This window comes from Megalobrama amblycephala, linkage group LG21, assembly GCF_018812025.1.
Source record: "Megalobrama amblycephala isolate DHTTF-2021 linkage group LG21, ASM1881202v1, whole genome shotgun sequence".
Lineage (NCBI taxonomy): Eukaryota > Metazoa > Chordata > Actinopteri > Cypriniformes > Xenocyprididae > Megalobrama > Megalobrama amblycephala.
Genome location: NC_063064.1, coordinates 28111205 through 28135107, shown reverse-complemented (window position 1 = coordinate 28135107; position 23903 = coordinate 28111205). Strand labels below are relative to the sequence as shown.

General features: G+C 36.1%; 1 protein-coding gene across 1 annotated transcript; it reads left to right on the top strand.

Annotated features, from left to right (window-relative positions):
- The first annotated feature begins 1745 nt into the window (after positions 1–1745).
- Positions 1746–20709, top strand: etnk2 (ethanolamine kinase 2). Its single transcript, XM_048172541.1, has 8 exons — positions 1746–2117; positions 9437–9696; positions 10800–10940; positions 12981–13123; positions 14026–14109; positions 14200–14360; positions 14547–14620; positions 16774–20709. Exons 1-8 carry the CDS (start codon positions 1938–1940, stop codon positions 16844–16846), a joined length of 1116 nt encoding a protein of 371 aa, XP_048028498.1. The 5' UTR covers positions 1746–1937; the 3' UTR covers positions 16847–20709.
- The last annotated feature ends 3194 nt before the right edge of the window (positions 20710–23903 follow it).

Genomic DNA, 23903 nt, shown 5'->3' with positions numbered 1-23903 from the left:
TACACAACAGTCTCCGTGCTCACAGCGTCACAGACATTAATATTTTAATGATTTATAAAAGATGAAAGCTTGGCAAACAGAAGCTGCACTTGAATGCCCGAGAGGCGATTCAAACCATGATTCAAACATGGCCGTCGAGTGAAATGATTGTCTTAAAGGGACTTTGGTAGTACTTAAATAGGCTATTTGGATAGTTATCATCAAAATTCGCTCTATTTTGCTGTAGATTAAACCGTTACGCTGCCTCAGAACAGAAGTCTGTCTGAAATCAGTTTCTTGAGGTGCCTTCGTACTCAAACGCCGCCTACAAAGTCATTACCTGATAAGGCAGCGAGGCAACAAGTCAACTGCCAAAGTTTTCGGACGCAGCCAGTCCACACTCTTTGAAGAAGTTGCGGCGACATCTAGTGGCTGAATGTTGCCATCTCAATTCTCATTTATTTTAACTTGATGTAAAATAAAATAAAAAAAAAATAATAATAAAAACAACACAGACATATAATAATAATAATAATAATAATAATAATAATAATGACATAACAAAAAATAATAATACTGAATACTGAACCATTGATTCTTAACTCTTAATACTTGTGTGTATAGTTACCTGGATGATCTACGACTGTTTTTTTGTTTTGTTTTGTGATGGTTCTTAATGAGTCCCTTGTTTGTTCTGAGCAGTTAAACGGAGCTCTGTTCTTCAGAAAAAATCCTCCAGGTCCTAGATTCTTCAGTTTTCCAGATCTTTTGCATATTTTAACCCTTTCCAGCAGTGACTGTATGATTTTGAGGTCCATCTTTTCACATTGAGGACAACTGAAGGACTCAAACACAACTATTAAAAAAGGTTCAAACATTCACTGATGCTTCAGAAGGAAATACGATGCATTAATAGATGGGGGGTGAAAACATTTGAAATTTGAAGATCAAGGTAAATTGTATTTAATTTGTCTTCCGGGAAACATGCAAGTATCTTCTGTTGCTTCCGAAGAGCAGTACTAAATGAAAAAAAAAAAAAAAAAGATATTCAAGCGAAATAAGAAATATATATAGTTTAATGTTTCCTGTTTTATTTTCTCTGCAACATTCTGCTTCATGATAAGGCTTATTTTTGCAGTATTTCTATTATTAACAAAATTATTTACATATTTTAGAATTTTGTAATATTCTCTAATATTTCTCATCATCACCAACTATGTTCTTTGTTCTTTTAGCCAGCAGAGGGCACTTTAGCTTATAAAAATGAATGATTTGGGTCCGTTGTGCCTTTGTGAGAGACTCCTAGTGCCCGATTCATAGATAGCATGTAATAATGACACATGATTACAATAAACCTGAGATTAGTTTAGACCTTTAGGCTTGTCATCTGATTTGACTAAATATTCAGATTGTTTACTTTTCCCCGGATTTAACTTTGACTTCATATTTTCATAACAGCCTATATTCTTTCTTTCTAATACCATGATACATATAAAACTACTTCAAAAAAAGACTAAATATTGAACGTATGTTTATTGAGAGACATAAATCCAGGTTATTTACGAATCTTACTATGCTGAAGGCTTGCTCGTAATATTCATGAGCCAAGCCCTTACCACGGGCGACTACAAAGCAACGTAAGTTTACCTAATCAATATTAATAAGGCAATCATTCGCCATTGGAAGTTTCTAAAATCTCGTCAGCCTGACCTCATGAATATTTATCAGCTAGGCTCCGTCATCGGATGATTTCTTGTGGGCGGTGCCTACAGAAGGAAGAAGCGCCGTTTTTTTCCTGCCGTGATGACAGAAACCAACGGTACCGGCATATGAGTCGCTCCTCTTTTCTCTGCACATACTAAACCGGACTGGACCTCCAGTACATGTTCAAATAAAAACCTTCAGAACCCCTGAACACTTAATATACCTATTTAATACTTATAGATTCAGAAACTTTCATGTCGGGTAATAATAGACAGATAAATCATATGATGGAGACGGAGATCCACGTGCCGGTCGGGTCACCGACAATCAGAAAATTCCCGATATTCGTGGACGAACATAATGTTACGGAAGGAGCGATGAAGCTGATTAAAGAGCTCAGACCAGGCTGGGACCCGAACCTGATCCAGACTAAGGTAGGTGTGACTGTGTAGCTTGAGCTAATCCACTCCCGGCGTGTTTAGGGCCTTTTTTTTTTTTTTTTTCTTCTTTTCTTTTCCCCCTTGGCGTTTTGAATTTTCATTGAAGAATAGCTTTTAATATAGCGTAAAAGACGTTGAAGGTTTTGTGTTTTATCACGTCATATTTCTAGCTATGACCGCAGGAGTGACGTTAGAAACTAGCCTGGCTAACTTAGCCAGCTGCTGGACATTACACCCAGTTTGACCACATATAATCACACATATTCTGTAATAAAACCGCTATAAAGAAATAATTTTACAATTTGCGGCAGGTAAGAGAGGTTTACAGTATATGACGTGGGGTGCGTCTCCTGGATACGTCATTGGCCAGCTGGCAGTGACTTCTTTGCTAAAAATCTTCAAATCAAGATAAAAAAGATCTTTAAATCAGGTTAATATTTTATCATTTATATATATATATATATATATATATATATATATATATATATATATATATATATATATATATATATTAAAAAGACATATATATTATATATATGTGTGTATAATTATGATTCATATATATATATATATATATATATATATATATATATATATATATATATATATATATATGTGTGTGTGTGTGTATATATATATATATATATATATATATATATATATATATATATATATGTGTTTAAAAATGTTAATGTGTTTAAGAAATGTGTGTTATGATGGTGTTTTGAAGTCATCTTCATCTGTCCATCATAGTGTCAACACTGTTGTGTTTGCATATGCCAGTTCAACCTCATGTTGACACCTCAATAAATCTTTAAGTTCAGTGAAATGAGTTTGCTTTGTTTTGCCCTCATGTAAATGTACTTGTCTGGTGCATAAATATATCATATATAAATCTGATATAAATATACTTCAAGGTCTTTTGGGTTACAGGTGGTGTCAGTGCATTTTATTGCAAGTCATGTTGTTGTTTTGTTGTTCTGTGCATGCACACACACTATATATATATATATATATATATATATATATATATATATATATATATATATATATATATATATATATATATATATATGTGTGTTTTTCTTCTTTTGTCCTTGACACAGGTCAGCTGTTACTTGTCACCTCTGAATACGAGGTTATCTCACAGATAGAGCAGCTCCCACCTGGCGTTCTGGTTTGAAACTAGTTGATCTGATTAGATTGACTCGACCCAAAACCACGTTTGATTTAAAAGTGATCAGCCTATTGTATTTGCGTAATCAGATCAATGTCTCACGACTTCATTGGAAAATATCATTTAGGAGGCTCACAATATTAACACAGTCAATAACAGTTATTAATAGTAATAAAGCAAGCCTCCCTTACTGCTTCCTTGAGTTTATCTTAATGCAGCTGTTAAAATAACCTGATTAGACTCTGTGACTCACACTTACTGACTGACCTGACGTCTCCGCCCAACGCCACATATGTAACACAGTTAGCACAATTATAAACTTTGTATTATTGCACTGACTGTCAGCCTCACGCGCTGCATCTGTCATATCTGTTTGAGTGTTATCATTTAGTGTGATGGGAAGTGAAGGTTATTAATGAACAGTGTTATTTTATTGTTTTTGTCTTAAGCAGAGACAGCATGTCCCAGTCCACGTCAAGAAAATGGTCAAGAACGTGTTTGAGTCATATTTCACCCTAAAAGCAAGGGAAAGGCATAAATATTATACTGTGTACTTGAAGAAAATGAAGCATTACATTTTTTTTTATCATGATATAAGCATATTTTCCTCCCAAATTTTCATTAATGTAATGCATTCTTTTATTTCATTTTTAGCAATTGTATTATTATATTTACATAGCATTTTTTTAATAATTTTTTCCTTGAATGTTAATATGCAATAGTTGATATTTACTATTATTGTTATAATATTAGCCCTGTAAAGCAATATATAGTTTGCATATGTGTTTTTTGTTGTTGTTGTTGAGTATCATATTTGATACATCAGGCTTTTATGGCTTATATAGTATGATATAGTGAGAATATGGAGCTCATATTAGAGGAGGAAAAAAACCCCTCAAATTATGCAAAACCTAAAAATATGCAATTTGGTGCAGTTGCTGATATTTATATGGCCAAAAAGTATGATCAAATTCTGATGAAAATGTAAAGATCTTTATGCCAATTTAGCAGACAGCTTACTTAAAATGCTTATAAATATAATTATACTTGATACATCAGGCTTTTATGGCTCATATAGTATAATATAGTGAGAATATAGAGCTCCTATTAAAGGGAAATATATATATATATATATATATATATATATATATATATACACAGGGAGTGCAGAATTATTAGGCAAGTTGATTTTCTGATCATATTTTTTTCCCAAGCACATTTTACCAATTCCAATCCACATCAATCTTAATAACTACTATTAATATTGTTTTTAATCATTTATAAGTGATATATAATTGTTCATGAAGGCTGGAAATGAAAAAATGCCTTATATTCAGGTGTGCAGAATTATTAGGCAAGTTTTCTTTTACAGGCAAAATGAGCCAAAAAAGAGATTTAACTCAGACTGAAAAGTCAAAAATTATTAAATACTCATGAGAAGGACGCAATACTAATGCAATACTAGAAATTGCAAAGTTAAAGCATGACCAAGGGACAGCAAAATGCTCATTGGGTCAGCGGGGTCAGACAAAAACAGGTGGAAAAGAAAAGACACGTTAACTGCAAAATAATTAAGAATTATGTGTGAAACCATCAGGAACCCTTTAGTCTCCAGCGCCACCATTTTCCAGAACTGCAACCTACCTGGAGTCTCCAGAAGTGCAAGGTCTCAGGATCTCAGAGACTTAGGTTAGCTAAAGAATCCTAAAAAATGACCCGCACTTGATAAGAATCACAAGCTGAAGTGTTATAAAATACATGAAGACTGGGTTTTTATAGGCCTTATAGACAGACAGATTGAGAGTGACTCCTGAAGGACCAGCACCACATCCTCTTGTACCACTGTTTGAAGAATTTATCCAGAATCTGGCAGTAAGTTTTGGAAGATCATTTTTAGTCCATCTCTGCAAGACAGACATTTCAGGATAAGAGATGGACCAAAAGTGAACTCAAACACCTTACTGCCAGATTCTGGATAAATTCTTCAAACAGTGGTACAAGAGGATGTGGTGCTGGTCCTTCAGGAGTCACTCTCAATCTGTCTGTCTATAAGGCCAGAAAGTTTTAGAGCACTATAATAATTTTTGACTTTTCAGTCTGAGTTAAATCTCTTTTTTGGCTCATTTTGCCTGTAAAAGAAAACTTGCCTAATAATTCTGCACACCTGAATATAAGGCATTTTTCATTTCCAGACTTCATGAACAATTATATATCACTTATAAATGATTAAAAACAATATTAATAGTAGTTATTAAGATTGATGTGGATTGGAATTGGTAAAATGTGCTTGGGAAAAAAATATGATCAGAAAATCAACTTGCCTAATAATTCTGCACTCCCTGTATATATATATATATATTCAGAGGCCCAAACTGAGCAAAAATATGCAATTTGGTGCAGTTTCTGATATTTATATGGCCAAAAAGTATGATCAAATTCTGATGTAAATGTAGAGCAATGAGATCTTTATGACAATATAGCAGACAGCTTACTTAAAATGCATATAAATATAATTTGTCACTCTATATCTCCCAATAATATGCCTTAGTGTGATGAAATTTAAATATTTAGTTTTATGAACTTTGTAGTTTTAATTGTTGGGACAAAACATATAATGCAATGCAATATGATGATGATTGAGAGATGTACAAATAAACAAACGCCTGATGGATCATATTTGATACTTAAATTTTAACATGATTTTCCTACAAATCATGTATGAAGTCAAAATCAGTAGAATTAGTGCTATAGTGCTCTCAAAACATTTTAAGTAATACAGAATTTCAACCATTTCAGTCTTTGTGTTTTCAAGCTATATTCCTAAACATTTTTGTTATTATAATTGCGATTAAATACACATTATAGATCCACACCACACTTTTCCAGAAAAATGATGGCATATGATGCAAACCTTACTGATCCGTTTAAAATTTTCAACCCATTCCTTTCTCAAGTCCTTGTTGCTACTTCAACAAAACCTCAACCACGTCAGCCAGCTAGATAATGTAACGTTGGTGACATTTAAATCAGCAGAATACACAGCAGCGATGTTGAATTTATCTAAATTTGCATGAGACAAAAACACATGTACATGTTCAACGAATGGCTCCAAACTCTTACACTGGCCTATCCTTAATCCTGATCTTAAAAAACAGGCTTCATTTTCACATTTTCATTCTTATGATTTTGGGGTGACCTATGACTCGGACATGCATTTTTCACCTCAGTTCTCTTGGGCCACTGTTGCCGCTGTTGAGCCAGGATGAATGAACCTTATCCTGTTCTACCTCCACACAGATGGGCACTGTTTACAGATAGCCAGCATAGTTTTCATCAATGAAAAACATGCATTGTGCCCAAACATATTGTTCACAGCTGCTTTAGTACAGTCCTTTGAATGAAGCCAAAATGCTCAAAATAAAGCTGCTTTGTTGGCGTGTGGCATTTTGATGCCATTCATCAGATGAGCTTCGGCGTTCCAGCCGTTTAGGGTAGCCACGTGGTCATGTGACATTAGAAAAAGGGTTAGTAGTTGTGTTGTGTTTGTTGATGATAACCACCTGACCTAGGCTGAACTGTAAACACTGACCATTCAAACAGTTCTTAGCGGTTCAAACCATCATGCATGTCACTTTCCGCTTGCTAATTTCAAAGTTTGTTCAGATAGTTGTGGTGTATTTGCTTTCAGCAGTTTATCTTAAACCCATTTACTAATGAGATGAATTACAAGTTTTAAGTGTTGTAATCAGTTTCGAAAAAACTGTTGAACTCTCAAAATGGCACCTGCTCAGAGATGAATTCATCCTCTGTATTGCGGCCACTGCCGCTATTTGTACATAAGTCATTTCAGGAATCTCAGAAATGCATTGGTGGGTGGCGAGGCCAGTGCAGTGAATTGTGGGGTACATTGTCACAAACACAAAGAATTTAAGGTCTTGCTAATTTATCTACATATAATTATATATATATGTTCCATCATGATTGACTTTCGAATGATTGAAAATGGCTTATTTTATTCTTTAAAAACGTTCACACCCTTTATTGAGCATAGACGTGAATATCTGAACTTATACAGGTGCTGGTCATATAATTAGAATATCATCAAAAAGTTTATTTATTTCATTTAATTCCATTCAAAAACTTGTATATTATATTCATTCATTACACACAGACTGATATGTTTCAAATGTTTATTTCTTTTAATTTTGAAGATTATAACTGACAACTAAGGAAAATCCCAAATTCAGTATCTCAGAAAATTAGAATATTACTTAAGACCAATGCAAAGAAAGGATTTTTAGAAATCTTGGCCAACTGAAAAGTATGAACATGAAAAGTATGAGCATGTACAGCACTCAATACTTAGTTGGGGCTCCTTTTGCCTGAATTACAATGCGGCGTGGCATGGAGTCGATCAGTCTGTGGCACTGCTCAGGTGTTATGAGAGCCCAGGTTGCTCTGATAGTGGCCTTCAGCTCTTCTGCATTGTTGGGTCTGGCATATCGCATCTTCCTCTTCACAATACCCCATAGATTTTCTATGGGGTTAAGGTCAGGCGAGTTTGCTGGCCAATTAAGAACAGAGACACCATGGTCCTTAAACCAGGTACTGGTAGCTTTGGCACTGTGTGCAGGTGCCAAGTCCTGTTGGAAAATGAAATCTGCATCTCCATAAAGTTTGGTCAGCAGCAGGAAGCATGAAGTGCTCTAAAACTTTCTGGTATACGGCTGCGTTGACCTTGGACCTCAGAAAACACAGTGGACCAACACCAGCAGATGACATGGCACACCAAACCATCACTGACTGTGGAAACTTTACACTGGACCTCAAGCAACGTGGATTGTGTGCCTCTCCTCTCTTCCTCCAGACTCTGGGACCCTGATTTCCAAAGGAAATGCAAAATTTACTTTCATCAGAGAACATAACTTTGGACCACTCAGCAGCAGTCCAGTCCTTTTTGTCTTTAGCCCAGGCGAGACGCTTCTGACGCTGTCTGTTGTTCAAGAGTGGCTTGACACAAGGAATGCAACAGCTGAAACCCATGTCTTGCATACGTCTGTGCGTAGTGGTTCTTGAAGCACTGACTCCAGCTGCAGTCCACTCTTTGTGAATCTCCCCCACATTTTTGAATGGGTTTTGTTTCACAATCCTCTCCAGGGGGCGGTTATCCCTATTGCTTGTACACTTTTTTTTCTACCAGAACTTTTCCTTCTCTTCGCCTCTCTATTAATGTGCTTGGACACAGAGCTCTGTGAACAGCCAGCCTCTTTTGCAATGACCTTTTGTGTCTTGCCCTCCTTGTGCAAGGTGTCAATGGTCGTCTTTTGGACAACTGTCAAGTCAGCAGTCTTCCCCATGATTGTGTAGCCTACAGAACTAGACTGAGAGACCATTTAAAGGCCTTTGCAGATGTTTTGAGTTAATTAGCTGATTAAAATGTGTGGCACCAGGTGTCTTCAATATTGAACCTTTTCACAATATTCTAATTTTCTGAGATACTGAATTTGGGATTTTCCTTAATTTTCAGTTATAATCATCAAAATTAAAAGAAATAAACATTTGAAATATATCAGTCTGTGTATAATGAATGAATATAATATACTAGTTTCACTTTTTGAATGGAATTAGTGAAATAAATCAACTTTTTGATGATATTCTAATTATATGACCAGTACCTGTATAGTTGTAATTCATTAAAGGGTTAGTTCACCCAAAAATGAAAATTCTGTCATTTAATTACTCACACTCATGTCGTTCTACACCCATAAGACCTTTGTTCAACTTCAGAACACAAATTAAGATATTTTTGATAAAATCCAATGGCTCAGTGAGGCCTCCATTTCCAGCAAGGAAATTTACACTTTCAATTCCCAGGAAGATACTAAAAACAAATTTAAAACAATTCATGTGACTACAGTGGTTCAACCTTAATATTATAAAGTGACAAGAATACTTTTTGTGCACCAAAAAAACAAAATAACGACTTGTCAACAATATCTAGTGATGGGCGATTTCAAAACACTGCTTTGAATGCCATTTCAATTTGACTATAAGGTCTATGCATCTTGCAACAAAATGTAGCTGTGATTGCAATTTGATCATGCAAGCCTTATGTTAATTTTTTTTGTCCCCTCAGCTTTTCACAGATGGCACAACTAACAAACTGGTGGGGTGTTATATGGAGGACTGCGACGAGGATGTGGTGTTGGTGAGGGTGTACGGCAACAAGACGGAGCTGATCGTGGACCGAGACAATGAACTGAAGAGCTTCCAAGTTCTACACGCCAACGGTTGCGCTCCCCGACTTTACTGCACCTTCCAGAATGGCATCTGCTACGAGTTCATGCAAGGACGCGCTCTGGATACTCAAGACGTCAGGGACCCTGTGTTACTCAGGTGGGTCCGTTCGGCACAAGGCACAGAATAGAAGTGTGGGTGTTCGTTCTAAAAATAACACATTTGGTTGGTCTTTTGACTTTAGCATTTGGGTTAGAACGTGGAGTACTTCACACTGATTTGGCCTATTTTTGGAACATTTTTGGTCTATTTTGGCTTTTGTTATAATAATAGTGAAGACTTTAAAACTGGCCTTAGCTCAGTCCAAAACCTTGTACTACTTACATATTTATTATACTAATTACATAATTATACCTCATTTGACCAGATGCTAAGACATGTATTCTTGCAAATAAGACAATCCCAGAATGCAGTGTGATGAATTAAAAGTAAGAAAAAATATTTTTCATACATACTGAAATCAGGTTACCATACCATTCAAAAGTTTGGGGTCGGTAAGATTTATTTACCGTTTTTGAAAGGCTGAATTTATTTGATCAAAAATAAAGTAAAAACAGTAATATTGTGAAATATTATTACAACGTAGAATAACTGTTTTCTGTTGGAATATATTATAAAATGTAATTTATTCCAGTGATGCAAAGCTGATTTTTTTCAGCATCATTACTCCAGTCTTCAGTGTCACATGATCCTTCAGAAATCTAATATGCTGATGTGGTGAAACCTTCCTAATTATTATTAATGTTGGAAACAGTTGTGCTGCTTATTATTCATTTGTAATGTTAATATTGTAAATCTTTTAGAACAATGAAAAAGTCTGTACTGTCACTTTTGATCAATTTAATGCATCCTAGCCGAATGAAAGTATGAATATAATGATAAAATGTATAGCATATAATAGGCACCTTTTTGAAACATGTCTTTAAATATTGAAGAATGTCTTGTGGAAACGTTCTCGTATAGTCTAAGCAAACTGCAAATTTGGCGCAAAGATCATGTGCACTCAGACCGAAGTGTTCATTCCCTTCATGAGGGTCACGTAATCTCCTTCCAGGCACACAGTGAACCGTATCGCAAATTACACAGGTGACCTTGGACTAATATCCATTTTTCCACATAAACAGCTTTTTCCAGGCATTGTGTTTAAGCTGAAATTGAACATTGCAGTTTTGACCAACGTCTTCCTTTGTTATTATTGGCAGACTGATCGCCCGTGAAATGGCTCGCATTCACGCCATCCACGCACACAATGGCTGCATCCCCAAACCCAACTTGTGGATCAAAATGCGCAAGTACTTCTCGCTAGTGGCCACGGAGTTCACAGACCAAGCCTCTAATGTCAGGTAACCTTCAGGGAATGAATCTTAAAGAAGCCATATTAAGCCCTTTTACAAAGTCTTGATTTTGTTTTTCTGTTCTACTAGAATAGGTTTTCATGCTTGAATGTTCAAAAAACACCTTATTCTTCACATATTTGACATTGTTGCAGCACCTCTCATCCCAGTCTATCAGTAACGCTTGTTTAGTTCCTGTCTCTATGAAGCCCCTCCTTCCGAAAAGCGAAATGTGCTCTGATTGGCCAGCTGGACCAGTGTGTTGTGATTGGTCAACCCTTTCTAGCGTGTTTCAGAAATGTCACATCCCTGTACCATAACCGCAAGTTTCAACACAGTACTAACGCAGGCCTCGCTCCTTTTTTGTGTATGCTTTGGGCCTGGAATTATTTAAATTAGGAATATTGTGATGGGTTTCCTGTCCATGTGATGTAATTTTCATCATCAGGAGGGTCCGCGGATGTCTGGTGCGTGTACAACAGCGCATGTGCAAGGTAAATTTTGAGACAGAAGAGTCCACTAGGTGGCGATACAAAAAAGTAAACAAAGCAGCATATCATTCTCCATTGTTTTGTTTTGGTTCTTGTTCTAAAATTTGCGTGCAATGGTAGATCCGATACTTTTCTTCCTCTGTCCGTCCGAGTGAATGTCCTGTAAATGACATGACTCAGTACTGCCCTCCAACATCTTGTAGAGAACTTGTATAGAGATGCAGTTGTTCATCCGTTATCATCCGCACGACTGTGCGAGTGATGGAGCGAAATGCAGAAAATGAAGTGCCTTAACTCCCTTTTGAGTGACTGTGCTTTGCTACTTTTCAGACTTTTTTCATGCTCAGACAGCAACATTACACACTAAAGAAAGTTGAAAATGTAAAAAAAGCATAATAGGTTTCAATTTTTAAATCTTAAATGATCTCATTAAAATTCAGATTATAACTCATCACGGCTCAGAAATCTGAATGGATGAGATGCGTTTGAATTTTGATTTTGATCAGGCAGGTGTTTCGTTTCGTGATTTGTCTTTCTAATCTCATGCGCAGAACTGTTATGTCACATAATCATCTCAATTGTCTTCCTTACAAAGATGTTTGCTCTTAAAAGCTTGTGGCTGTTTGCATTCTGGCGTTTATCGGGCTCCAGAGATCATTTGCGTCATCGGTCATTAGAGCATTAGTTTCATAAGAGTTTCTCTGGTAGAGATTATAATATTCCCCAATGTTTAAAAGTACGATTTTATTCAGTAGTTTCCTGATACTTTATACAAGTCATAAACCTGTGCAAAAAAACATGCAACAAATCACAGATCAGTCAGAGAGACTGCTGGGTTTTGAGTGAGCTGCTGCACGGCAAAAGGAGATTCTAGAAATAGCTACCTAAGCCCATTATAAGGGGAGAGTGGTCACTTAGACGGGCTTTCTCATTGGTGGGACTGGACCACATTATCACGGTCTTAATTTCTCTTTTGTTAATCCATCCTTTGTTAAGATAAATGCCTGATGAAGTGTTTAGTGGAAATTGTTGGTAATGCTTTACAATAATTGTTAACTACATTAGTAACTTAACATACTATGTTATATTAATAATAATTTTATTAACCTAAATATTGAACTTCTATGCATAACTTGATAACTCAAATTGTGTGCCAAGTTGAGGAAAGTTGTGCAATTATTTGGTAACACTTTACAATAATGTCTCATTTGTGACATGTGCATTAATTAACATGAATGTATTTTTACTTCATTTATTAACCTTTGTTAATGTTAGTTAATAAAAATGTTCATGTTAACTAATGTTAACAGATACAACTTTTGATTTTGAAAATGTTTTGAGATTAACATTAGCTAAGATTAATAAATGCTGTAGAAGTGCTGTTTATGGTTAGTTCATGTTAACTAGTGTAGTAAAAAATAAAAACCTTATTGTAAAGTGTTACCGAATATTTTACTAAACAAACATCATTAATAAGCAAACTTTAATTTTTGAAAAAAAAATATATTTTGTGGCATTATTGTGTTGTCAAACACTCTTTCTATGTTTTTTGATTTAGAATTCAGCAGGAAGTGCCCAGTCAGGAAGTGCTTGAACAAGAAATGATGTGGATGAAGGAACACCTGTCGCAGCTGGGCTCTCCTGTAGTGCTCTGTCACAACGACCTGCTCTGTAAGAACATCATTCACAATGCAAAGGAAGGTGGGTATTATGTCAACTTCATGACATGAAGAAATTAAATTGACCATATATTATAATAAATGTCCCTGGTCTTATTGTGCACAAAAGTTTGCATTATTCGAAAGAAAACACTTTAATATTCATAAGCACTATCAAAATGCACTAAATTTCTCTGCCTCTGGAACAGCTTTGCCTGTGTAACCAAGGTCATATGGGTGAAGAAAATAATATTAGTAATTTCATAGCCCACTGTTCATAATCCATTCAAATCCCAGGATTTTATGCTCACCAAGGCTGCATTTATTTGATCAAAAATGCAGTAACAACTGTAATAGTGTGAAATATTATTATAATTTAAAATGTCAGTTTTCTGTTTTAATGTAAAGCTCAATTACTCATTATTCCAGTCTTCAGTGTCACATCAATATGATGATTTGCTGCTCAAGAAACATTTATTATCAGTGATGAAAACAATACTTCTTCGAAAAATAGAAAGTTAACAATAAACAGAATTTATTTGAAATGAAAATATTTTGTAACATTATTAAAGTCTTCAATATCACTTTGATCAATCTCCTGGTTGAATAAAAGTGTTAATTTCATTAACTTAATTTCATTACTGACCCCATCTTTTGAAAGGTAATGTCTTAGTATTCATAGCAACAATTTAGAATAGCAAAAAAATTGACTGGTTCCAGATTTCTGCCACCGCTTCCATGCTGCCTCCCGTGTCTTGCATTTGGTTGAGCCAGAAGTTGACATGCTGGGCTGCTCAAACAAACAAACCAATATTGACAACACCACAGAGCCACAGTGTTTTCACTTTTCACTTAAGGCATTAAGTTGGGGGATTTTATTTCAAAAAGCACTTAAGACTAATATTTTGTCTTACTACAAATCAAACCCTCTTGCTCTTTTTTCAGGTCATGTTCGTTTCATCGATTATGAATATTCAAGTTACAACTATCAAGCATTTGACATTGGAAATCATTTCAATGAATTTGCAGGTGAGCAGCATAAAAAATATCACTCATGAAAAAAAAATTATGCTCAGGAAACTGATTTGCATTACCCTTCCATATGTGTGTGTTCATCAGGCATGAGTGAACCCGACTATGACCTTTATCCCAGTCAAGAGATGCAGTTGGACTGGTTGCACACTTACCTGCAGGCCTACAAGCTCTTTACCAAGAAAGGCGAGGAGGTGAGCCAGCATGAACTGGAGACGCTCTACGTACAAGTCAACAAATTTGCTCTGGTAAGTGTTGCATGTGCAGAGGACATTAGAAAAGGGAATGCAGGATTTATGAAGTTAATTTATGGTTGTTTTTTTCCAAGGTATTGGATTACAAGATTGTTGCATGATAATTGCTGTCAGTCATACATCTGTGTGGATTGAGCTGGAAGGCTTTCGCCTAAAGTTCTTGTTCTTCCGCTTTGGCAGGCCTCACATTTCTTCTGGGGTTTCTGGGCCCTGATCCAAGCCAAGTACTCCTCCATCGAGTTTGACTTCCTCGGGTAAGCGGCGTATCCAGCTCAGCAAACCTTTCATCTCTTGTGATGGGGGAGGCTTTATTTACAGGCATAAAGATCATTATCAACCCTGACTGTGTTAAGAGAAATGGGTGTTACAGGCAGATAAAGAATGTAACAGTAAGTGATGTGTAAGTGACAGAAAGTAGCACCAACTAATGCACCCAATAACCAGGCAAGTAACCTAATACACTTTTGTAACCTAATATAAAATTTTATACTGGGAAAAACTCCTGCATATTGCAATATTAGACAAATAAGACAAATGCCTCTTTTTAAAAAGAAAAAAGAACAACAAATACCCACTTATATTACATGCATTGACTATATGTTCATGCATTGACTATATATTATTTTATGCAAGTCATAATATAATTTGGCCAAAGTTCAGTTTCCAAGTGATTCATTTACCAGAAATTGCCACAAACCACAGTTAACACCTTAACCATTCACCTGACAGAAACACATTAGACCTGAATTGAAGGTTAGATCTCTTGGGTTCATGGCTAAAACAGAGTCCTAAAACAGTGTCCTTTGTCTTTGCAACTTAAAAATACATTAGACCTGAATCTGTGTATGAATGCCTCAGTTGGAGGTGAAGGTCTTACATGAAGCTCTCCCACATGCTGCGCGTGAATGGGTGAGGACTGTTATTTCTATTGCCCATAGAAACCAGTCAATGGTGTTTGTTTTCAAGAGTTGAAAAGCAGATTTGATTCAGGACAAGTGAATTGCGGCCTGCCACCCTCTGTGACTTTGGCACATGACACTTGAAATCATCAGCGTTGTGTGTCTGTGCTGTAGTCCGATGAAACTTTACTCAAGTTATTCTTGAGTTGGTTTTTCGGAGGGGGTGAGTTATGTCATCCGTAGGCTGAGGATATTTTTGTTGGTGTCGTGGCTCACTTTTATTAAACTGGCTCAAGTAATATATTCTGTAAACTTCCTACATCGCCAGTTTCCAAGCAACAGGTCGCGGTTCCTCTCAGGCTGCACCTTTTAACAACAAATCACTGCCTGCGCAGATGAGATCAGGAGGGGTCTTACAGCCTGTTCAAAAAATAAGCCTCTTTGCATGTAGAAAAGGGATAAAAATTATGATGTAAATTTATTTAAACGTCAGTGTCTTTCAGAGCAACAAATTAACCAGGTCTTAGGACAAAAATGCCACTAAATTTGACAAAATGCACCCGTAATGCCTCTTTTTAATATTATATGTTATTTGATGTATTTCATAGGAACCATAAAAAAGATTTTTTTTAGTAGTTTGACAGTTATTTGCAGTTACAGTTATATTTAATAATGCATTTATTTGTGTTTTATATTATAGCCCACTCAAAGTTCTACAAACATAATACAAACATAATACTTAATGCATAAATACATTAAAAAATGATGTTAATTTTATAGAAAACAGCCATAATTAGTTGAAACTATATTCAGTTAAATTATTTGACAAATGGATGACATGTTGCATGTTTTTATTTTTGTTTAAAAAAAATCTCCTTTATAAAGATTATTTAAAAAAAAAAAGTATTTATCAATTATTGGAGATAAATATGCCGTTAAATTATGTAAAGTTAACATTAACATTAAATAATGCCTGGTCTCATGGCAAAAATGCCACTGAAATTGAATGTTATCTTTTTAATGTTATCTAATATTTATATATTTCATAGGAACCATACAATTTTTTTAAATGTATATTTTTTTTACTTTTTGTTTTTGGTAGTTTGACAATTATTTGCAGTTATAGTTATATTTAATAATGCATTTATTTATGTTTTATATTATATAGCCTACTAAAAGTGCTACAAACGTAATACAAACATAATACCTAATACATAAATGCATGAAAAAATTATTTTGATTATTATTATTTTGCCATAACTGGTCAAAACTATATTCAATTTAAGAATTTGACATAAATCGATGACACGTTGTATGTTTTTATTTTTATTAAACAAAAACTTATTATAAAGATTATTAAAAAATATATATATCAATTATTGGAGATAAATATACCCTTAAATAATAATAAAAAATACATTTCTGACAACGCTGTCTACTAATTCATTCCCATTCTTAAACTTGACTTTCAGATCTGATTTTGTCTTTTTTTTTTTTTTTTTTTTTAGGTATGCCGTGCTACGTTTCAATCAGTACTTCAAGACCAAACCTGCAGTAACAGCCCTGGAGATCCCCAAATGAGACTTCAAGACAGAGGGGACAACGCTAGTATCTGTTGGCCTCACCGTTGACCGTTTGACCATTGAAACAGAGGCCTTTTCAGTCAGGGGAGGGTATGAGGTACAGCAGGGGTGAGCACTGGGACCTCTTATGATTGGTTGGCAACTTGTCTTCGTTCCACAAATTCTTGATTCCTTTTTCAAAAAACATGTTTCTCTTTGGGACTCCAGTTCAAGTTTTCCATAAAATGGAGTGAGTTTTTATGTTTTAAATACAATTTATTTATTAATTGTTACAGGGCACTTGTTTTGCACCAAAAAAGTCCTTCCATTGTTGGAGCTGACTTTGCTTTGGAGAATGATTTGCTGTGAAGGAGGCCTGTAGTGATGTTTAGCAAGGATGTTTGTGGATACTGCAGGCGTTGATTAACAAGAAACATCTTAGTTTCTGCGTATGTGGCCCACTGTTTTTTCTTTTAAAATGACAAATGTGCAAAGACCCAAAAATGTGTTAATGCTTTCAGATTTATCTCCCAGTGCTGGTATGATGAGAAGAAATTGGGGTAATGGGTAAAAATCTGGGTTGCTAATACAAAGGTTTCCGGTTTAGGGCCAATCAGGGGTGACTCGGGTACTAGACAGTTACTGAGGTCAAAAATCCTGCCCTGTCCTGCACTATTACGCACTTGAGCAAATTACTTAACCCCTGCAATTAGTCCACCGTAAGTCACTTTGGATGAACGGCGTCAGCTAAAAGGCAAGTAACCAAGTAACCAATGAAGTCAATCTGGCCTCACTTCAGACATTCCCAAGAAGTCAGGGCCACGAGAAACCTCAGCGTCTGTAGGACCATGTTTCCACCTATTTAGTTTTTATGGTTGTGAGAAGTTCTGTTGAATTTTCCACTTGTCAGAGTCTGTGGAATATTACAGCCTGCTTCCCGCTTCCCCCTCCTTTTCTCGCTCTCTGTCCTAAATGCGTGTGCATCACCTGGCAAAGCTCAAACTGAGATTTGAAAGTCATTATCTGCTCAATGATCTCTAATCTCATTCCTAATGTCAAACCCCCCTTAAATATCAATTTAATGGTTTTCCAAAACTGGAAAAGGGGGCAATATTTATGTAACAATGTTGTGTAGTTTGATTCAGGTCACCATCTGTGAGGATGTCCTGGAGCGAAAAGGACAAGATTATTTAAGTTCAGAATATTAAATGCAGATTTAGGGATGCGATTGCCATCTCACTGGAGAAAATACCTGGACTTTCTGATTCTATGTGGTTTGAAGTTAGAATTTCATCTCGTTTCAATACTGTGCATTTAAAATTCTGTCGTGAACAACAAGAGATAGAAGATCAGTTCACAGTCTCTTCTAAAAATTTGTTATTTAAATTGCATTTTATTTCTTGGTCGTGCTTTTGATATTTTCTCTGTGTAAAACATTCCAGTAGAAACCTGCTAGAGCCCCACAAAGCACAAAAATCATCTGTTTATTTTGTCATGCATATCGAAAATGCCAAGAATTGCACCATTTTAGTCACTCATTGTACTGTAAACTTAGAGGAGAGATAATTAGGGGAATCTGTCAAGAACATGCCAGGCCATATCCCCGAAAGAAGAAAAAACAATTATATTTTGCAAAGAGAAATTAAGCCTTTCAATGACTATTAAGATGTATTGCATTCATGACAATTAGCATGCAAATTACTGTATTAAAGTAATGAGAAACCAATGGAAAGCATTGAGAAGAATGAGAATTAAGGGGAAAAAAGTGTGAATTTGAGGAGGGAAAAAGTCAGACTGCAAGAGATCTTAATGGCCCCAAAACAGGTTCTATTTTCTTTTTATGCAAAATTTAATTTCTTATTTTTTCACTTTTAATTTTGGGGTGCAATGTGACCTGTAACGTTTCTGTGAGATTCCTCCCTGTAGAGTGGTGCAGGTATGATGTCAGAACCCGGAAGACTAATTCGCCACTGGTTCCTTTTGAGATTTTCTTATGGGGTTTTATAATGGCCCAGACAGCAACATAGTGTCGGCCCAGATCCGGCCCACATCTGGTACGTGTGGATTCTACACATACCAGATTTGGGCCAGATTTTGAAGCAGTTATGTTCATTTTTGAAAACATACATTTTTAATAAGTAACTAGATAGACAGTTTAGTGTGTGCAGTGTACATTGTAGAACAAAGTATCATCAAGTTGTGTATACCACAGGCTTTATTTTACTCATAAATTGAAAACCCCCATTATAAAACCTCATAGTAAAATCTCGAAGGAACCGGCGGCGAATTAGTCTTCCGGGTTCTGACGTCATACCTGTATCTGTATAACTGGAATCACTATCTCTCTGGCAGCTTCTTGAACCCAAGTGTCCTTTTACTGACCAACCAGATCAGTCCCCGATCAATTAGTACAGCAGTCGTTTTCAGAACGTCTTGAAACTGAAGCTAGACGTTGCGTTTGAGCTGTGGGGTCACAGTGAAATCTCTGAGGTGTCTCTGGCTCTGTGTCAGGTGCAGGTTAATAATGAAACGGTTTGAGCCGCAGGCGACGACTGAAAGCAAGAGGCCCTTCAACAAAACCATGAATAATTTTGTAGCCAGTGTTTCTCTAATGAGTTGGAACTGCCTGATAGCTCTGTGCTAATATACTTTGTTTCGGTTCTGCTCACTTGTCGCTGCTTGGATCTAAAACTTGATCTGCGATTTTAAGGTCAATCTTGTGGAAACATTTCCAGGTCATATTTCACCACATTATACAATTTGAATAATATTTTGTACATTACAGTAATGAGAATGCATTTTTCTCATTAAGCTATTAGGTTAAATTGTCAAAATGAAGAAAAAAAAAATCGAATAAAATATGCTTCAGATTCTTTATTCATAATGTCATCATATTTTGTGGTGAAATATGACCCGGACAAGCTTTTGACAGTTTCCATGAGATTCAACATTTAAGGTCAGTTGATGGATTTTTACTTCTTTGTCACTTTGTGGTCCATGATGACTGATGACTGAAAAAGTAAAAGTATGCATGAAGAATGTTATGAATTTGAACAACATGTTCATATAACAGGAGTGCAATGGCAAGATGTAGATGAACATATGTGTATGTGTCCACCGAGAAAACCACTTCTGTTTGTAAAATATTAGTTACTTATCAGTTTTCTTTTATGATGTGAAGGACATTTCTAATGTGAAGGGGGGAAATGTTTACAAGCACCATTAATGTTTTTTGGAAAGTTTAATTTTGTTGAAGCGAGATTATATTTTTCCACTTTAATATGAAAATTTCAATGTGGCCACAACTGTTTATTCCCTTTGGAATTGAGACTTATGGTGCAACAAAGTAAATTTTAACATCCTAGACATTTCATAGCACCACCTCTGTATATACATATATATATATATATATATTTTCTCTATGATTTGAAATGACCTTGTAAATATCCCTTTTTAAACCTCTGCTCTTAAAAGGGATGTTTACAGGAAGCATCTGTGTTGGGATTTTTATTGTTATGATACCAAACAAGTCTGCTTCACAGTTTGCGCTTTATTTGAGATCAGTTCTTTTGTGAATGTACTGAAACAATGTACAGATAATGTTTAATTTATCCTTATATCTTTAATATTTCTACTTGTTTTGTATATTTAACTGAACTGGGAGTGTATTGGGTTGTTAGGTTGGCATGGACCCAAGTGTGTTTGCTGGAGACCAGCAGGGGGCGCTACTTTAGTGCAGCGATGCTTTCGGCACTGATAAGGAGTTTGTAAATACTGTGAAATATTGTGAAAAACACTGTACAATGTTTTCGCTTCTATTCAACTGTGGGAGAATAATTTATTAATTATTCCATAAATTTCCATTAAAATGTCAGAGTTGGATCTGTTTGTGTGCATTTGCCTTTGTAAAAAAAGTAGCTTTTTTTTTTCTTTGATATGCTAGAATACATCTGTACTGTGCATTAAAATGCCAAATTTGCCTCTGGTAACCCCAAGTGAATTGCGAGTCTTTTGCACCACACCTGGTCAAACACTTCAGTTTCCTCGTTGAACTTTTGCCTGTCTCCTGTGGATGACGGTGACCTGCATTTTGTCCCAGTAAGCACAGGAAGACTACTATTGAGGATATCCTGAATCAAACAAGCACAATGCAGTTACACACATGCAGGGAAACATCCTCAGCCCTAATGTGGAGGGACTAGCTTTCTGCAAGTCTCAGTTGTACGAATGAGCTAAAACTGTGTATGGAGAGAGAGAAAAAACAGCTTCTGCTAAGAAAAATTACAACGTCGAAAACAATTGGCCTCGCATCATTATTATAGTGATATAATACATTGTTATGTTACAATACATAAAACATTGTTATATGTTTTTTTTGAGTTGTGTGCTTACATTATCCCAAATGTTTCCAAGAATGTTTAAATCCAGAGAAATAAGCAATTTTAGCCAGGACATGGGCTGATTTCCACTCCAATTTTAGACCCCTGATGGTACACGTACATCTTGGAGACGTCTATTTGACGTCTGTGCTTAAGTCTGGAAGACGTATTTTTTCGAGTGTTTGCTCATCTGCAATACGTCTATAGGATATTTCCTGTCAGATGTCAAATAGACATTTAGAAGATGTCTTTAAGATGTTTATGATTTAGAATGTATGTAAAACTGACATCTTAAAGATGTCTATCAGATGTTTGTAAACAGCAGGTGCTTTCCAGATGAAGTGATCTTTAACAGACATCTTGCAGACGTACGTGTGCTATCTACACACTCACAAACTTCCCTAAGCACTTCCCGTCAGGGGAATCCCTGCCGCCATTTTGAAGTGCGTTCCACTTTGTGAAGTGGACGAGGGAAGTTTATGGACAGACCCTCGCTCAACACAAAGCAACACGATTGTGACGTCACCGTATATTTTTTAGAATATTTAAACCCAAACATACCTATATACATATAGAATGCTGCATTAAACAATTTTGTAAGGGAAAAAATAAATAATAAATCAACTCCATAAAGGATTCCAAGTGATCAAGGGCTTAGGACGTTCCAATTCAGCCTATTGCAAAGGTTCCGCCAGTAGTGGGCACTCATGCAACGTAAGCAATGACGTACACTGATTTATTCATTTTTTCCCCTTACAAAACTGTTTAATGCAGCATTATATATGTATATATGTGTGTGTTTTAAATATTTAAAAAAATTATGAATACTGGTGCTGGTCATATAATTAGAATATAATCAAAAAGTTGATTTATTTCACTAATTCCATTCAAAAAGTGAAACTTGTATATTATATTCATTCATTACACACAGCCTGATATATTTCAAATGTTTATTTCTTTTAATTTTGATGATTATAATTGACAACTAAGGAAAATCCCAAATTCAATATCTCAGAAAATTAGAATATTGTGAAAAGGTTCAATGTTGAAGACACCTGGTGCCACACTCTAATCAGCTAATTAACTCAAAACACCTGCAAAGGCTTTTAAATGGTCTCTCAGTCTAGTTCTGTAGGCCACACAATCATGGGGAAGACTGCTGACTTGACAGTTGTCCAAAAGACGACCATTGACACCTTGCACAAGGAGGGCAAGACACAAAAGGTCATTGCAAAAGAGGCTGGCTGTTCACAGAGCTCTGTGTCCAAGCACATTAATAGAGAGGCGAAGGGAAGGAAAAGATGTGGTAGAAAAAAGTGTACAAGCAATAGGGATAACTGCACCCTGGAGAGGATTGTGAAACAAAACCCATTCAAAAATGTGGGGGAGATTCACAAAGAGTTGGACTGCAGCTGGAGTCAGTGCTTCAAGAACCACTACGCACAGACGTATGCAAGACTGGGCTAAAGACAAAAAGGACTGGACTGCTGCTGAGTGGTCCAAAGATATGTTCTCTGATGAAAGTAAATTTTGCATTTCCTTTGGAAATCAGGGTCCCAGAGTCTGGAGGTAGAGAGGAGAGGCACACAATCCATATTGCTTGAGGTCCATTGTAAAGTTTCCACAGTCAGTGATGGTTTGGGGTGGCATGTCATCTGCTGGTGTTGGTCCACTGTGTTTTCTGAGGTCCAAGGTCAACGCAGCCGTATCCAGGAAGTTTTAGAGCACTTCATGCTTCCTGCTGCTGACCAACTTTATGGAGATGCGGATTTCATTTTCCAACAGGACTTGGCACCTGCACACAGTGCCAAAGTTACCAGTACCTGGTTTAAGGACCATGGTGTCCCTGTTCTTAATTGGTTAGCAAACTTGCCTGACCTTCTATGGGGTATTGTGAAGAGGAAGATGTGATATGCCAGACCCAACAATGCAGAAGAGCTGAAGGCCACTATCAGAGCAACCTGGGCTCTCATAACACCTGAGCAGTGCCACCGACTGATCGACTCCATGCCACGCCGCATTGCTGCAGTAATTCAGGCAAAAGGAGCCCCAACTAAGTATTGAGTGCTGTACATGCTCATACTTTTAATGTTCATACTTTTCAGTTGGCCAAGATTTCTAAAAATCCTTTCTTTGTATTGGTCTTAAGTAATATTCTAATTTTCTGAGATACTGAATTTGGGATTTTTATTAGTTGTCAGTTATAATCATCAAAATTAAAAGAAATATTTGAAATATATCAGTCTGTGTGTAATGAATGAATATAATATACAAGTATTTTTGAATGGAACTAGTGAAATAATTTAACTTTTGATGATATTCTAATTATATGACCAGCACCTGTATATCATAGAGTTGTTTGTGGTGGGGTAAATTAAACGCGATATGTGGTGACGTCACAATCGTGTTGCATTGTGGGTTATGGAGCTGCCTGAAGTGTACAACTGAAGTAGACAGGGAGTGAGGGTCTGTCCATATAAACTTCCCTCATCCACTTCTCAAAGTGGAATGCACTTCAAAATGGTGGCAGAGATTCCCCCAAGGGGAAGTGCTTAGGGAAGTTCGTGAGTGCGTGTCTAAAACTGGAGTGGAACACTGCCATGGACCATGTCCATACGTCGCCTATCAATGACATTATACCTGCATTACCCATGGTTTCTGATTTTATTTTGTAGAAACATGGAAACACCAGACACT